Raw genomic sequence first — 17,416 nt, forward strand, 5'->3', positions numbered from 1 at the left:
AAGAAGAAGAAGAAGAAGAAGAAGAAGAAGAAGAAGAAGAAGAAGAAGAAGAAGAAGAAGAAGAAGAAGAAGAAGAAGAAGAAGAAGTACTTAGTTACTGAGGGGAGACATGAGGCTGCAGAGAGCAAGGAGGTTAAAAGTGAAGGATGATTTGCAGCGGATGGAGAAGAGGCTCGGAAGGTTGGCACAGAGGCACAGAGGGGAGGCACGACCGCAGCCCATGGGGGTCCTCTCGGGAAGAAATGGGTCACCTAAGTACAAGTTAGAGGATAGAAGACACCAACGTCACAGTCCGCGATGGAATTTGAACGAAGTCTGGTAAGTCTAGGTCAGAGTCAGGAGGACTAGCTCCTGGTTCCAGATGTTGTGCTCCCTCCAGGGCCACCGAGGGCCAATGTCCTATTATCACCCTGAAACTTTGGCAGGCAGAACTGGGCCTCAAGCAGATGCTGCGTTGGGATGTGGGAAGGGATACTTAGCAGCAAGCCAACCCGCGCCAGATGATGCAGGATGCTTTGGGGAGTGCTGGACAGCCAGCAAGGACAGTTCAGGGAACCAATGGTCAGCCCCAAGTTGGTCCCAAACCGGCAGCCAGTGAGAAGTAAGTGGGACTCATTAGGCGAACTGCAGGACCTAGGTTTTTCTTCCAACTCAACTGGCGGAGAAATCGCAGTGGCGAAAAGACAGTTCAGTTGCCAGATTTGCCCGGGTTCTCATACTTCTCAGTACTATCAGACTTGGGGGGGGGGGGGCGCTAGATCCAGCTCCCCACCTCCCTACCTCTCTCAGTACTCAGCCTGCGGCCCCCACTTCCCCACGCTTTTAAGAAGAGCATTGCCCCCACTGCTCAGTTGGGCACAGTGTCTCCCCTCTGTGATGGGTGATCAAGGATAAGGGGTGATGCTCAGAGAAATCTCCCAGCCCAGCACCCCTCCAGGGGACGTTTTCCCCGGCTACGGGATCTGAGTAGGGCCCTGCCCGGTTCTACAAGACAGGGACGCTGATGTCCAGCCCTGCAAATCCTGCGCCAGTTCAGTGGGTCCTAGCCTTTGCCCTCCCGCTTCCAAACCTTCCGCCCCGGAGCACCGCCCCCTCCCGGGCCTCGGCGGCCGGCCGTGCCTCCGGTATCGCGGGGAGGAGGGTGACGGGACGCCAGGCCCTTGCACAGGCGGCCCCGGGCCTCCCACTGCCTCCCCCGGGCCTGTCGCTGCCCGGGAGCGGGCGGATGTGGGCGCCCCGCAGGAGGCCGGAGCCCTTCGGCCCCGGAACCAGCCCGGGCCGCGAGCGGGCCAGAGCCCAGGCGAGCGGGCGCGGTCCAGGGCGCGCAGAGGACCCGGCCAGCCGGACCGGCCGGAGACCCAGCCGCAGCCGCAGCCGCAGCCGCAGCCGGAGCCGGAGCCCGGGGCGGGCAGCGCAGGGTGCCGCGCGCAGGGCGGGGCGGGCGGGGAGGGGTGGCCGCCCGGTACTCACCCGCGCCGGGACTGTGCATCCAGGGGCCGGGGCCCTCAGAGCCGGGGGCTCATGGCGGGCGGGGGGCCGGGGCGCCGGCCTCACATCCCCCCGGTCGCCGGAGGCTGCAGAGCGACTGTGAGACGGCGAGAGGAAGGGAGGGGGCCGGGAGGGGGAGGGCCCTGGCAGCCTGGCCGGCCGGGTAGGATGACAATGGAAGGAAATGCTTTATCTGAGTCTGAGAGCGGGCCAAGGGGGAGGGGAGGGAGGGGGCCGGCGCTGGCGGCCCTGGGACACACCACCCGGGCTTCGCTCAGCGGCACATAGCCTGGCGGCAGACACCGATCGCGGCGGGGCGCGGCTCACCGCCCCGGAGGCAGCGCCGAACCCGGAACGCGGGACGCGGCCGGACCGGCGCGCGGCCGCCGAAGCCCCAGCCGCCGCGCGGCGCTGCGCCCCGCGCACAATTCCCGGAAACTCAGATACCTGAGTGTACGCACCCGTGCATACACAGCGTACACGGGCGTGCATCCATGTTTACACAAGCCAGGGTGCTTTGCGCTTCGGGGAAGGACTCCTGTGCACACATCTACACACTTAAGTCAATGAGGGCAGCGCTACACGGAGTCTCGAGCAAGGAATCCCAGACTGACACCCCCGCCCCATCCTAACACACACACACACACACACACACACAAGCGGGACTCGCCTTAGGAACACTTCAGGATCTGATTTGAACCACTGCCAGTCCAACCTCAGTGGCACCCCCCCGCCCCGCACTGTCTGCTGAGGGGAGCAGAAGGGTCCAGTCTGTTCCTATTAAAAGAAAAAAAAGGGGGTGGGGGTGATGCAGTTTTTGAAACTTTTAAAAAAGAAATTTCTTAAAGGATTTCCTTCCATCCTCTCCTCTTCCTCTTCTATTCCTCTCCTTCCACAATGACCCTCCTTTGCCTCCCCCCCCCACTACTCCTGGTCCCTATGAGTCAAACTTCAGCAATGTGCCCAGTGTCCCCCAGTGCATTACAGCGGATCATAGAAATGTTCCAGTCTGTGAGTCGGAATGCAGCCGCCTCCAGCCCTCCCTCAGCTAATAAACTCAGCTGAGGACTGGCTTTGCACTGAAGCCCTCCCTGCCTCTCCCCCAGTCTCCTCTTAGATGGGAGGAGGTCAGATTCAAGGGTCAGGGGCTGAGGACCTTCCCACTGTGTTTCCTGGCTTGGCCTGTCTGCCCCGGTGCCTCCAGCAGTTTGGCAGGTCAGAAAAGTGGGAAGGGAGAGAGAGAGGTCATTGACCAGGAACACTACGCTCCCCTGCCCTTGAGGTGCCAGCCACCAAAAGGCAGCTTCCTTCTGGTCCCAGTCTACTCTTGAGTCCTAGGAACTCCAAGAACCTTTAGAAGGGGAAAGCGAGGCAGACCTAGAGATGTGTTATCTTAGAAGCCAGAGTCTTGAGTGGCCTAGAGGGATGTTGGCCATGTTGCTAGGTCACAGGTCTAGACTCATGCGCCCTTGTTCAGCTGCTAAATTTAACTCTTCTGCACCTGCTAATGGGTACTACAGCCTTGCCCTGGCATCCATGGCGTCTTGCAGTGTGGTACCACACACACCCCTGCCCAGTGTCTCCTGGTGCTTTGCCCCTGGCATCCATGGCGTCTTGCAGTGTGGTACCACACACATCCCTGCCCAGTGTCTCCTGGTGCTTTGCCCCTAGCATCCATGGCGTCTTGCAATGTGGTACCACACACATCCCTGCCCAGTGTCTCCTGGTGCTTTGCCCCTGGCATCCATGGCATCTTGCAGTGTGGTACCACACACATCCCTGCCCAGTGTCTCCTGGTTCTTTGCTCAGAGGTAGTTACTGTTATTACTACCGCAGCCACCCCTGTCAGCTAGCTGTTCCCATCATGTCCCCGTACTTACCCACTTCCTTGCCTCGGCCTAAGACACTCCCTACAGAGTAAATGCCACTCTACCTTTCTCCCTTCTGTTGTTGAAGTCCTTTCACCTCCTCTGAAATGTTTCACGATTTCTGTAGCCTCAGCCGGAAGGATTTTCTTTCCCTTGAAGGACTCCACCCTGGCACTGATTTTCTCCTAGCCCCACTGGTCCTCAGACATGTAGTCTATGAGTCTGAATCTCCTCTTTATCACAAGCGTTCAACGAAAGGTACCACAAGCTCACTGCCTCAGCGTGGCTTCCAAGTCTCACAGAAGGGCACAGCATTCAAACTCTGAGTTCTTCGTTGACTCATGAATACTCATGACCTTCCAAGATCTCCCTCCAGCTAGGCATCTCTGATAGACCCTCTGTCCGATGTTGTCCATTCTGGCTCCGCCGGACACTTGTCCATCTACTGAGCTGTCATTCCAAACCAGAGCACTCTACTTCCAGCGACTTCCATGAGGCCTACAGACTTCGGGGGGGGGGGGGAAGAAACCTGTGTACAGAGGACCCCCAATCTCTCTTGTTATCTTTCTCCTCCTGTACCGTACATTGCCCCCACGTACCGGTCTTCCTCTCCTAAAGCTGTTTCTGTGCTGAGTTTCTTGTCCGTTCATTTCTACTGGCGCAGCACCCATGTGTCTGCTCCTGAAGCTGCCTCTTCTCTTCCTCTGACCATTGACTTCTGAGTGATCGGAGTAAAGACATGTGGCCAGTCATCTACGCTCACACCCAATGCTCACCTCCTGTCCATGCTCACCGTGGTCACCTGTGGCTTTCGGTTGACACCAGGATTCACTGCCTGCAAAATGTACGCAGAGAGGAAACCAGCACTTGAGGAATGTTTCTGGGATGCTGAACCAGATGTTTCTGGGATGCTGCTAGAGTTACCTTTTGACTCCAGCATCCCCTGCCTCACAATGGATTCCCAAGCCAACGCTAAGTTCCATGTTCCCTAGTGGCACATGTTGGCCTCCCGGGACCTCTAGAGATAGATATACGGCAGAAAAATCCAAGCTACCTCCTCTTGCTATGGTGGCTACCACGGGCGGTTTCTCAAGAGCCCTTGACTCCAGACCTCTCACAGCCTGCTCAGCTGAACACCAGGTATAAGAGACAGGCAGGCAGGCAGACAGGCAGACAGGCAGACAGGCAGACAGGCAGACAGGCAGACAGGCAGACAGGCAGACAGGCAGACAGGCAGACAGGCAGACAGGCAGAGGCAGGTGGATCTCCATGAGTTCAATACTAGCCTGGCCTACAGAGCTAGTTCCAGGACAGCCAGGGCTACATAAAGAAACTCTGTCTGGGAAAAAAAAGTGTGTGTGTGTGTGTGTGTGTGTGTGTGTGTATAGGGACTGGTCCTGTAGGATCTGCCATGAGTTGTTCAAAGCTCCCTCTGTGGGTCTCTGAACAACAAAAAGCCTGCATACCCCTTTCTGTTTTCTGTGGACTTAAGGCCTCCACATTCTTTTCTCCATCCTTTTCTTCCCCTCTTGCCTTGGTGGGCTATCTTTTACCAAGTGTTTACAAAGATCTCCATTCTGGCCTTTAGGACAAGTATCAGGTCGCTAATTCTTCTATGTTTTGAAGATTTGTTTATTTTTATATTGTACATACGAATATTTGGTCTGCAAGCACATATGCATATATGGTGTTCAGTAGCAGCTGTCTGCCCTCCTGGAACCAGGAAGGTTTGTCAGATCCACTGGAACTGTAGTTAACCTAGCAATGATTGTGAGCTTTTATGTGGATATTAGGGACTGAACCCCAGTTCTCTGTAAGAGCAGCAAGTGTTCTTAGTCACTGAGCCATCTCTCCAGCTGCTACACACACACACACACACACACACACACACACACACGCACGCACGCGCGCGCGCGCGCACGCACACACACACACACACACACACACGCCATCTCTTATTCTTAATTATCCTTGTTATGCTCATAAATCGAGTATGGCCCATAAAGGTGAAGAAACCTGACCAAAGTTGCTCAACAACTTAGAAGCCATCTGCTCATTCAACAAATGCTGTTGGGATCCTACTTAAGGCTGAGGCTCAAAGTTGCAGAGAAGTAGTCTGAGTGTCAAGGCACTAGCAACCAAACCTGTGCGAGCTTCCACAGGTGCTGACTGCAGCTACTCCAACCTGCACTTACTCACACATGCCTCACAAAGCCAGCCAGGGAGCACTCACTCCCCAAGACCCCCCCCACCCCCCACCCCCACCTGGAGTCCTCAGGTGGCAGCATTGCGTGGAATTAGGTTGAATCCAGGATCAAATCCCAACTGTTTTTGGACTTTCAGATTAGCAGGGTAGGTTATGTCCTCAACTCCAAGTAAAGGGTTTCCTGGGACTAAAAATAAGAAGTAGAAGGAGCAGGCCTGGGAGATGGGATGGCTCAGTGGACAGCTTGATGTGCAGGCGTGAGGAGGAGAGTTCAAATCCCCACAACCCATAGAAAAGTTGGCAGGTGTGGCAGCTGCCTGTAATCCTCTGGAGGCAGAGTCAGAATTCTTGGAGGAGGGTGGTCATCCAGCTGGCTAGCTAGCTCCAGGTTCAACAAGAGACCCTGCCTCCATAAACAGAAGTGAAGAGCATATCAGTTGAGGAAGACGTTGTGCCAACTTCAGGCCTCTCCATGCACCTGCCGATGTGTAAACCAGCACCTGTACCCATATGCACCTACACACATCCAAATACCAAGCATGTATGTGTGTGCATGCGTGTGTGTGTGTGCGCGCACACTCATGCATGCGCTAACGTGCGCTCACGCATGCGCGTGCACACACACACCACACACGCACACATGCATGCACTTGTGCATACAAAATAAAATACAATAAAATCAAAAAAGAGACCAAAGAGATGGCTCAGTAGTTAAGAGTGTTTGGTGTCCTTGCAGAGAGCTTCAGTTCAGTTCCCAGAACCCACTCAGGTGGCTCATAACTGCCTGTAACTCAGGTTCAGGGGTTCAGACACCTCTGAAGGTTCTCTATACAAATACACACACACACACACACACACACACACACACACCAATCAATCAATCAATAAAAATAAACCTCCTGTGTACCCCGTGCTGTCCAGGAACTCTCACTTACTCACTCTCACTTGGGCACCGATGCTCTAGTAAGCCAAGCAGAGGACAGAAAGAGCAAACAATTTGCCCAAGGCCACAGAGNCAGCAAGTGGCTAGATCCTAGTGCATCTGATTCAGAGCCTGTGTAACTGCTCCGAACTGTACAGAAGCTATGCCAGGGTCTCCAGCTCCAGTGGAGCCCGGTTACTTGATGTTTCTGTTGATCTCTGTCACTCCAGATAGCCATTTTTTCCGTTTCACTGAGCCCAGCCATGTGGGCCCATCTCTGTCCTCCATCTTTCTCTGTTACATGGCACAGGCACGGTCAAACAGGCTGTATGAATATTCTGGGTAAAGCTGGGGATGTGGCTTAGGGGTGCCAGCTCGCGGGCAGACCCCACTCTATGAGTTCACCTTCTGAGACGAGAAGAGTGGTGTCTCTAGGCTAGGGCGGAGTGCTTGGATTACAATGTGTTGCCATGGCTATCCATCCAGATAGCTCAGGCTGGGAGGGCTGATGACTGTGGGGAGCGAACAGGCTGAGAACTACCCAAGTCTCTTCCCCTCTTCCCCTCACCTCCCTCCAGAGTCAACAAAGGTGATGTGGTTTCTCTTGTGGTTGCCCTAGACACCTGCGGCTCTGAATGTACACGTGTGTCTGTATGCTGGCAAAGTGGTGGGGAGACACATGGAGAAAACACTGGGACAGGATGGGGAGGGGCAGGAAGCCAGGGACAGTCTCTTCAACACCAAAGTGAGGGGGAAACCAGTGTAAATGTTAGTTGACGACCCCCACAAGGAAAGAGCTGGGAGAGAAGCCTTGTGGGTCTCAGGGTCCCGGGCTGAGAGCTGGGGAACTTAAGTTCTAGGCTAGTTCACCCTCTTCTTGGGTGCTGCCTGAGCCTCTGTTTCCTGCTCTGTAAACCAGCAAGATCTTGGCTACCTACTTCACTGGGGCTCCTCCGAAATCGCATGAATAATCTATGCAAACGTTCACACCACCGACTTGGGAGTTTGTGTCATTGGGTGGCTTGAGCAGTGCCCATGCAAGCTTTGGAACCTTTGCCACTAGAGTGTGTGAGCTAGTATAATCGTTTATCGTTTATTGTCGTTCCTGGATAAACCACACACACACACACACACACACACACACACACACACACANACACACACACACACACACACACACACACAGAGAGAGAGAGAGAGAGAGAGAGAGAGAGAGAGAGAGAGAGAGAGAGAGAGAGAGAGAGAGAGAGGAATGTGGAGATAAAGAACACTAAATATAAAAACACAGTGTGTTGAGGAAACCAAACACACAGCACACTTGAAAGCCTCTCACAACGCCAGCCATGTGGAAGATCTCTTGGTTTACATGATCTTGGCTCAGTCACAGCCTCTTAGGCCTCAGTTTCCCCTCTGCCGCTTGAGTGCCTGGCTCCGGATCAGTGCTCCTTTTCTCTGAGTCTAAAGTCACTTTCTGAGATTCTGTCATCCCAAGTGTTAAGGAGTACGTGGCAGGGAGGAGAGGCTTCGGGTCTGAGGAGAATAGGGAAGCGAGTCCTGAGCTGAGCTGGGTTTTGACAGAGCCTAGAAGTGTGAATCAGTGAGAGTGGGGTGGCGATGGGGGTGGGGGTGACATTCCAGGTAGAGAGAATGGCATGCACCAGGGCAAGGGCGAGGCTAGGAAGCTGAGGGGTGGCAAACAGATTAGCGAGGCTCAAGAATGAGGTTGGCAAGGGCTGGAGGGAGCCTTGGGAGGAAGTCGGGAAGGGGCAGTCCCCAGGCTGAGTAGCTAAGCTGGGAAAGTGGGGGAGGAAGGTGGGTGGGGGAAGAGAATCTCAGCCCAGAAATGGATGCCAAAGCGCATCTAGCCAAACTCCAGTCACCCCTGCCAAGAGGACTCACCCACCAGAGAAGGCCCTTCCCACCCCTCCCCTGCTCTGCTAGCTCAGCCCCCCAGCCCTCCCCCCCGCCCCCCCGAGGTGAGCCAGGACCCCTGAGGCCAGGGCCTCCTCCACCAAGAAGCAGATGGGGCACCACCCCATCCTCGGGGCAATAATGCAGCAATAAAATAATAATCACGGCTAGGAACTATGACAGAATAAATTGTCTTCTCCCCGCCCTCTGATAAAGTAGGTCCCACAGCAGCAAAACTTCAGAGTGTGCCTTCTTCTAGTTACTAGAATCTGCTTCTTTGAGCTCCAGGAGATTTATAAGGTCACTAATGTACCAAGTCTCCTGACCAGACATGACCTTAAAGCTACGAGATCCTCCTAGTCCCCCTGGGATGTTCTGAAACTCTCAGACCACTGGAAGGTCTGGATCAGTTTGGGGGCTCCCTGATCTAACCCACACCACTCCTTGCAGATGAAGAGACTGAGGCATGAGGGGACATAGCTTGCCAGGGGTGACATGGTTAACAAGTGGCGGGACAGGGAGAGGATTTCTGCTCCAGCCTTCTAGGTCAATATTTTTCTCCAAGCCAGCAGCCCAGCCCCAACTGCCAGTGCCAGCAGAGATTATGGTCAGGGAGGCAGTCACTGGGCCATACTCTAATCATGAGAAGAAATCCATCTGAGTTGCAAAATACCTTTCTGCATCCAGTTTGCAATTACTCGCTCCAGTGGGCCCCTGCAGGGACACTGTGGTCCACCCACTGGCCTGCTTGACATTGGCCTTGTCGTATCTCCCAGCATGACCCTCTGTTCCTAGTGATTGCTCTGACTGGAAAAAGGGAAGAGCCCGTTCTATACTGATCTCCTCTTTGCGAGCCATGGCCTCAGAATGTCAGGAGAGAGGAGAGAAGGTCTTGCCCGGTGGTGGCGCTCTTCCCCTCCCCCAGAAGTGTCTTCTAAAATGAGTTTGAGTTGTGTGTGTGGTGTGTATGTGTGTGTGTGTGTGTGTGTGTGTGTGTGTGTCAGTGTAGTGGAGGCCACATAGAGAGCATGGAGTTAAAGGTCAGGGGAAACGCTGAGCTCTTAAGGCACCCACTCCTCTTTATCTGCTCACAGGAACATCTACTGTGGCATACTTCAGGAAACCCTCGTAGAGGCGGGATGAGCCACCATCTACCATGGAGGAAGCTATCTCCACCCAAAGAGAGTCTTGGAAGAGAACCTGGAGCTCAGAAGGATACCCACAACAGCAATGAACATCAGCAACATGGAATACAGAGGAAGCTTTATACAGAGAGGGCTCCACCAGGTCATCAGCCCACTGTGGATTGGATCAGGTAAGGTTAGATCAGAATCACTTGCCCCTTGGGCCCTGGTTATCAGAAGGAAGCTTAACAGTGAGTCTAGCAGTCTCTACCCTGCCAGGTCCCTCTCTCCTGTTGGGCCCAGGGGTTCACGGTCAGAGGGCAGGGAAGGCTTGGTATAGACAACACCTCTTTAGGAACCCTGTATCTAGGGCTCCAGAGTTTTCCCTGAGTGTTTGAAGATACAGAGAGAACTATGGAAAGACACGGAGGTGCTGTGCTGTAGTTAAGATTAAAGATGTGGAGCCCTGGGCTGGAGTTGGTCTCTCCTCCAATATATAAGGCATATTGTTTAACCTGCAGGAGGCTTGGCTCCCTCTCTGTAGACCGGGGCCAGAAGTGCTGCCATATTAGGGCTGCGGAGATCAGGACATGCAGTGCTGAGCACAGTGCCTGAAGCACGCAGGCTGTGCTGTGCTAGGGCTTAGCGTGGACGCCAACATCAGGAACAGAAGGAAGCTTCTTGTCTCCTCTGTCTCCCTCAGTCTGGGTCTCCCCACGAGGTATCAGACGAGTACTAAACTAAGTTTTTTTGCAAGTGAATCAAGTAGTGTCTGGAGGGTTTTCACTCCGACACCATTCTGGGCTATACAGGGCAGCCTAGAAAGGTTAGCGAGATAGAAACAGTGATACAATGTTTCTAACCCTCTCGAGACACTCTGGGGTTTTCTTGGCCTTAAAGGGAGCCTGGGACAGACTCGGGGGACACCATATGAACTGTAGAAGACGCCTGGCTCCTTCTCCAAAATGTGGCACTGCACATCTGGAGTGATCTGCGCATCTGGCCACATCCCTGGGGCAATGGCCACAGCTGCTGACATTTGAGAGAGGAGAGGGCCGGTTTTTCAGCAGGGCCTAGGGGGCTATAAATAACCAGCTAAGAGGGCCAAGGGAACCAGGTTGACCTTTGGGGGGCAGGAGCTACAGGCAATGTCCCCCTCCCACTTGGGTCCAGAGCCAAAGTTTTAGCAAAACAGGAAGAAGCAGTGGCAGTTGCTGGGAAAGTGGGAGTGGCTCCCCTTCCCCCACTTGCCTGGAGCCTTAGGATCCCAGCCAGGACCTGGGAGAGGTGGAGTCAGCTAGGCGGGAGGGAGGGGCAGGCTGCACAGGCAGATGGGCCTAGTCCTTGCCCTCCTGTAGCTCAGCTGGGCACAGACAGGAAAGAGAAGGGAAGCCTAATGGAGTGTGCCTGTCTCCTCCCTACCACCTTCTCTTCCCTTTCTATTCCTGACCAGTGGACAAAAAGGTTAGGCATGGAGCAAGCACAAAATTGCGCCTAAGATGCAAATCATGAATTTGGAGGCCCAGGGTCAAGGTGAGCTCACGTCCATCTTTATCCCCCAACCAGCATGTAGGTAGGCTGAGACTAATTTTAAGTGGATAGGAACGGGGTTGGGAGCAGGAGAGGGGGTACTCCAGACTTGAGGAAAGACACCTCCAGACTTCTGGAAAGGAGGCTGAAGAGGAGGCAGGCAGGACCTGGTCCAAGAGAAATGGCGAAGAACTGACCTGTGAGCTTAGAGGAGATAGAAAGCTAGGGTAGTCCTTGGAGCTGTACACGGGGCAGACCCCTGGAAGCTGAGCTCCAGCTCAGAGGCAGGTCAGGCTTGAAGGAATTTCCCAGCTGTGCTTTGTGTGGGGGAGGCTGGGTACTGAGCGTCTGCAGACATCTAGTAGGTGCTTTGCCTAGCCCACATCTTTAGGGATCTTGGTGCTCAAACCCATTGGGTCATCACTGGCTCCTTAGCCTTTAGTCCATGATTCCCCCTACTGGACAGTCTAGACCAGAAGAAGCATCCATTAGAAGCAGAGTAAAGGCAGTGCGTGCAACTCTACATATTCTAGTTGCCATGTCTAAAAATTCAGAAATAGATGATTATTAATATATTTACCTAATGTATATTAAAAGTATCATTTCATATCATCAAAATAGAAAATTATTGTCTTCCCTGTTTTCCATACCAAGTCCTTGAGATCCAGGGTGTTTATTTCACCTACAACATGTTTCAGTTCTGACTGGCCCCTATGTCTGCGACTGCTGTAGGGACAGCACAGTTTATGACTTTGAGCTTAAGCCCTTTGTCCCTTAGAAAGACCCCAGGAGGTTGCCAGCAAGGTCAATGACATAGGTGTATTTACTTTAGTAGAGTAGCTGCTCATCTCTCTAGACCTGAGATCAGTTCTAGTACACGTGCAAGCAGGGAAACTGAGTCACGCAGCAGCCGGCATTCTCACCCCCCTTCCCAGACCTCTTGCTCTGGGATGAAGATTAGGAGGCCCTCACTTCCTCTTTAAGAACACTAGCCTGGGGTTGGAGGTACGGCTCATCGGTTAAGAGTTCTTGCTGCATTTGCTGCTTTTCCAGAGGACCCTGGTTCGGTTCCCAGCACCCACATGACTGCAAACAGCCACCCAATAACTCCAGGTCTGGGGATCCAATGTCTTCTTAACCTCACAGGCACCAGGCACACACGTGTTGCAGGCAAATGAATACAAAGGAAATAAACAGATCTTTAAAGGTGAATGATAACCTCCACTTCCTCTTTCCCTTCTCCACAAAGCCCCAGACTCGAGGCACTCAGGTGGAATTAGGGAATTTGGGGGTGGGGAGACAAATTTGTGGGGAAATGTGGAATCAAACTATGGATAGGTTTGAGGTTCTTGGAAGACAACTCGAAGGTACAGAGGGACAGTGGTTCTCCGGAGCTCAGAAGAGGGAACTAAATAAACCAACAGGCTGAAGAATGGAAGCTGGGAGGACAGAGGGGAACAGGCAGAAACCGAACTGAAGCAGGTAGTGCCAGTCAGCATCCTGAGAGCGAAAGCGGAGAGAGAGCACAGGAGAGATCTGCAGTCATTCAGCGGGTCTGCCCTGCCTGCTTTGAAAACCCTTCCCACAGAGAGAGCACACAAACTGACAGGCAGCCCGACAGCATTAGTAGACTGAAGTTCAAAGCACAGAAAAAGACTCTTCAGGGAAAGAGGAAACATAAAGTTAGGGGGATGTTCGGCCCGAAAGTGCTCGAAATAATGCCAACCAAACAAAGAGAAGGCGGGTGCCATTTCAAACACCAGTGAGGCCAGTGGCATGTGCTCACTGTTAGCGGTGGCAGACCGCCTTTGAAGTCAGTTTGGCAGTCTATGGTGAGAACTATGAGATGTTCCCCACCCCACCTCCCACCCCACCCCTCCTGTTGCTGAGTTACCCCACCCAAGTGGGAGAGCTCTAAACCAAGTATCTCTTGTCAGTTAGGGATGAAGGCAGAGAAGGTCCGGGGTGGCCACGTTCACTGTTGAGCTATTCGTAATATGGAAAGTTAGAAAGAATTTGAATACATAGTTGGAAAATGATGAAGTAGAGGACGGTATTTCCACTTAGTAGAAAATTATAAAGCTGTTAAAAAGATGTTGATGAATGTGATATAGCATCGTGGGAGAATACAGAACGTGGGCGCCTTGTGATGGAAAGTGTATAAAATCATGGGAACGGAACCAAGGGTTAAGGGGGTACACTCAGAGCTGGGTATGGCCGGTGCACACCTGTGATGTTAGCACCCAGGAGCCCGAGTCAGAACAGTTCCAGGTTCAAGGCTAGCCCTTGGCTACATGGAGAGACCCTTTCTGAAACGGAAAGGGAAAAATAAATAAATAAATAATACAAAGAGGAAATAGTTAATGGGGCTGAGGGGCAATGTGAGTGTGCATGTTTTCTTATCCGTTAATACATGTTAATACATGGAAGTAGGATGAACACTCACCAAAGCTTCCATTTGGCTATAAAAAAAAAAAAATTATGGGTCCATTTACCCTGAAAGTTCATCCCTTCAGCTCAGTCCTCATATCGTAACCTCATGGACATGAGCTTCATTCTCTTGAAGACGGGAAGCTCAAAGCAAGGCAGATTGGCCCAGAACTCACCCAGACTCCCTGCTGCATCCTAGGATGTTCTGGGTCCTAGGATATAGGCAGAAAATGGAACTTCGTTGTCCCCTCTGCTACTATTGAGGACAGGGCCATGGTATGAGCTGAGAGGGAGAGGGCAGAGCAGGTACTGAGGGTCAGTGGGCGGGGTGCATCACATGTCTGAGTAGCGGCTACAGCAAGATTGGGGAAGGGTTGGGGGATTCATCAAGGAGCTGAGGGGATAGGAGGGCTTGCAGCTCTGGGGTAAGGGCTGGCTGATTGTGGTTGACCACCCACTGTTTCACATCACCCTGAAGGTGACAGGAGATGTGTGTGAGCCATCACCTCACTGTGCCCCACAGGAACTCTACCTGGGCCCCCACCTACAGACACCATCCGGCCTGAAAAGCCTTGGGTTCCTCCCCGCTCAGCTGCCTTCTTGCGACAGACACTTTGGGGCCTTGAAATAACACATCTTGATTTTCGCAGCCCTTTCCACATCATTTGCCTGTGATTCACTTGTTGTCAAGAGGCATTAAGACTTCCAACCCCCAGATCCCAGGTGCCCACTCGTCTCGGTCCCCTGGTAGCCCTGGTCCTCTGCTAGTCCCGGTTTCCTATTCTCATATCCCAATGCTCGACCCCTTCAATGCCTTGCAGCTGCCAACACAGTGCATCTGTAGAAGCCCCTCTTCCTACATATTGATGTGACTTCCACTCAGGGTTGGGGTGAAGGGCTTGAGGCTGCTCCACAATACATTCTGCTCAAGACTCTGGGTCTCAACCCTCGGATGGGAAGACCTCTAGCCTTTGATTTTGAGATAACCTCAGAAACACAGGAATCCATGGGAAAGGGGCAGTAGATTTCTTAGAAGCAGAAGATGTAGAAACCCCAGCTCCCCACCACCACCACACCCCAGCCCTGCCCCAGCTCCGGAGGTGGTGCTTTTCTGAGAGTCCCCACCCCCTCAGTGTATCTGGCCTGTTCTTCTTAGTACCTTAAGGCCTGGCCTGGGGTCCCTTCCCTATCACTGTTTCCAACTGGCGCAGAGCGAACATTTCCGTCTTTGTGTTCCACATGCACAATGCTGAGCCGGGGTCGACTCTCACACCATCTTTCCCCCCTAGGGCTCTGAGTCTCCTTGACCCTCTCTAGGGCTGTGGAGGTGCACCAGAAGCTAGAGGGTAGAACAGCCAGGAGAGGAAGAGGGTGAGGGGTGAGGAGAGGGTGGGAGCGGGCTTCGGGTGAGGGGAGCTACTGTGGTTGGGTTATCTGATGTGGGTGGGAGCCAGGTGTGCAGCTTCGGGGCTTCAGGGTGGGGGAGAGCAGCCCGAGAAAGGAGACATGGCAGATGCAACAGCAGAAAGACTGTGTTGAGAACCCTGAATGAAGGAGCAGACAACCTCTGTCAGAGGCCATCCTGGCTCTGGGTGCCTTAGATACTGGCGTGTCTCCTTCCTTGCCAGCTTCTTCATTCCCAGAGACACGGGCAACCTGTTCTCAATAAACGTGGCAGAGGAGGGAGTGGCCATGGAGTCTGTGGCAGCGGGGACAGGGTCTAGCCTTATCCCGAATCAGAGCGGTTGGAGACAGTTGCTGGTCTGTCATCTCGGTTGGGGGTTATGGGTGGAGAAGTCTTTGTGGGAGGAGATAATGACACGCAGATAGTAGTGCCCAGGGCCAGATACCCCTCCACAAGTTCTCCACGACCAGATCCCCCAGCCTCTGCAGAGCCTGCCCCTGCTCTGATTCTGGAGTGGGCATGGCCTGGCACCGGGTGTGCCCAGTTTCCAGGCCGGGTTACGAGAGCGTCTTAGAGGGCGGAGTTTGTGAGTTTCAGCTCCTGCCTCTGCCAAGCCTGGTTTGGGGGAGGAGCTAGTGGGAACAGGTTGGAAGGAAGGCATGACTGGGTAGAGGAATCTGCTGGAATGAGGGGAGCATCGCAAGAGAGGCTGGCATCTCTCAAGCAGTTAGTCACAGACCAGGCACGGTTCTCGGCGCTCTGCTTTCAGTGATCATGCTACCTTTTTTCAGGGAACAATGACAGTTTTTACAGAAGAGTCAGAGAACATCCCCGGAGCACAGGTGGGGCTGGGTCCCGCCCCGCCCCTGTGTGGTTTTTTTGCTGCCTTAGACAAAGCTACCAGACATCGTGCCACAATTCTCCCTTATGTTGTCATTGTAAAAACTCGGTGTTGACATTCACAGGGAAGCAAACCGAGGCTCAGACAGCCTAAGCCATTTCCCCAAGGTCACTTAGATGCTACCAAGATGGCCACACATCCCCTTAATTTTGAGTCAGAGTTTCTCTGTGTAACAGCTCTGCCTATCCTGTACTCACTTTGTAAAGGAGGCTAGCCTCGAACTCAGAGATCTGCCTGCCTCTGCCTCCCGAGTGCTGGGATTAAAGGCATGCACCACCATGCCCAGCCATCTTTTAAAATAAAGTAGTGTGTGTGTGTGTGTGTGTGTGTGTGTGTGTATATATATATATATATTTTTTTTTTTTTTTTTTTTGAGACATGGTCTCACTGTAGGCCCTGAGCTCGATATGTAGACAGGTTGACCTGGGACTTACAGTTATCCATCTGCCTTTGCCACTCAAGTGCTGGGATTTATTTGTGTGGGAGGCAGCAGGTACTCATGCTTGCAGCGTAAGTGCAGCAGGGAACAACTTACGAGATTCTGTTCTCTTCTTCTACCATGTAAGTAAGTCCCAAGGGGTAGCCTCAGGTCATCAGGCTTGATGGCCATCTCATTGGCCCAGGAAAACCAACTCTTGAAGTCCATGCCCTCATTTACTAATTGACTTTTCTGACCAAAACTGGGGAGACAGGTGGAGAAAGAGCTGATAAGACCACAGAGCTTACCTGCCTAAGTGGTCCTCCTGGTCCAGTACTATGTTTTCTACTACTGTAGAAAAGAGCTGTAGTGGGCATTTACTAAGTAAACCAGCAAACGTCCAAACAATGTCTGGAGATCTTCCAGGACAGAGAATTGTGCAGGTGTTATATATCAGTCTCCTCCAAGACTAAAACATTCCATCCTCCAGGGAAGCTCCTTAAGAAGGGAGGTAAACAACAACAAAACAACTTCAGGAAGTCCCTGAAACTGACTCGATTCACTGCAGTCTCTCCCTGCCAGGGTTCAAAGAGGAGTCTCAGGCAAGAAAGGCTACCAGGAAGAGGCAATAACCAGTAGAGCTGCTTAGGAAAGGTTCAGACCAATTGAGGCACCCAGAAAAAGACATTCTCAAACTTGTTGGGTTGCCTGCAGGTTGAATAGTGCTCTAGGTTCCCAGCTTTGTGAACTGTCACCTGTGCTAGGGTGGACTTTGGTGATGCAGCTATCTTTGAGTCATTTCTGCTCCTGCAAGTGACCCTTCACTCATCTGCCTGTAAGTAACTTGAATAAAACTCATTGGCTCACCAAGTTGGATTTGGGTGATATTTGGACTTGGTCTGTTGTGGATTCCTTATCTGGGGTGAGTAGATGTATGTGGGGCATCTCCCCAGGAAAAGTTTTGCAATACAAAACGCCACTAATACGCCATCTGCCACCCTCTTTGGTCTCTGCTACAGCCCCTCCAGCCTTTCTCTGTAAACACAGCAGAAAGCAGGGAGTCCCTCAGGGTGGGGTTCTTATCAGGGAGGAAGTGGAGCTGGCTTCCCTCACCTCTTTTTTTTTTTATCATTTCCCCCCACCCCATCCCCTTTTGATCACCCAGGGGTGATTCAGAATCCACTCTCTTGAGCCTCTGGGGCTCCTGGGTGGG

At 52.8% G+C, this 17,416-nt stretch overlaps 1 protein-coding gene across 5 annotated transcripts in view; it reads right to left on the reverse strand.

Annotated features, from left to right (window-relative positions):
• Positions 1-15,041, reverse strand: part of Hdac7 (histone deacetylase 7) — a 52,507-nt gene extending 37,466 nt beyond the window's left edge. For 4 of the 5 annotated variants that reach the window (XM_029548266.1, XM_021216819.2, XM_021216823.1 and 1 more), the window contains exon 1: positions 1,471-1,879. In XM_029548266.1, the coding sequence (XP_029404126.1) occupies positions 1,471-1,489 (19 nt within the window). In that variant the 5' untranslated portion in view covers positions 1,490-1,879. Of the gene's footprint in view, positions 1-1,470; positions 1,880-14,638 lie in introns of those variants that run through there. The other variant, XM_021216820.1, reaches the window with a different exon arrangement.
• Between the last annotated feature and the right edge of the window lie 2,375 nt (positions 15,042-17,416).

This window comes from Mus pahari, chromosome 17 (assembly GCF_900095145.1).
Source record: "Mus pahari chromosome 17, PAHARI_EIJ_v1.1, whole genome shotgun sequence".
Taxonomy (NCBI): domain Eukaryota; kingdom Metazoa; phylum Chordata; class Mammalia; order Rodentia; family Muridae; genus Mus; species Mus pahari.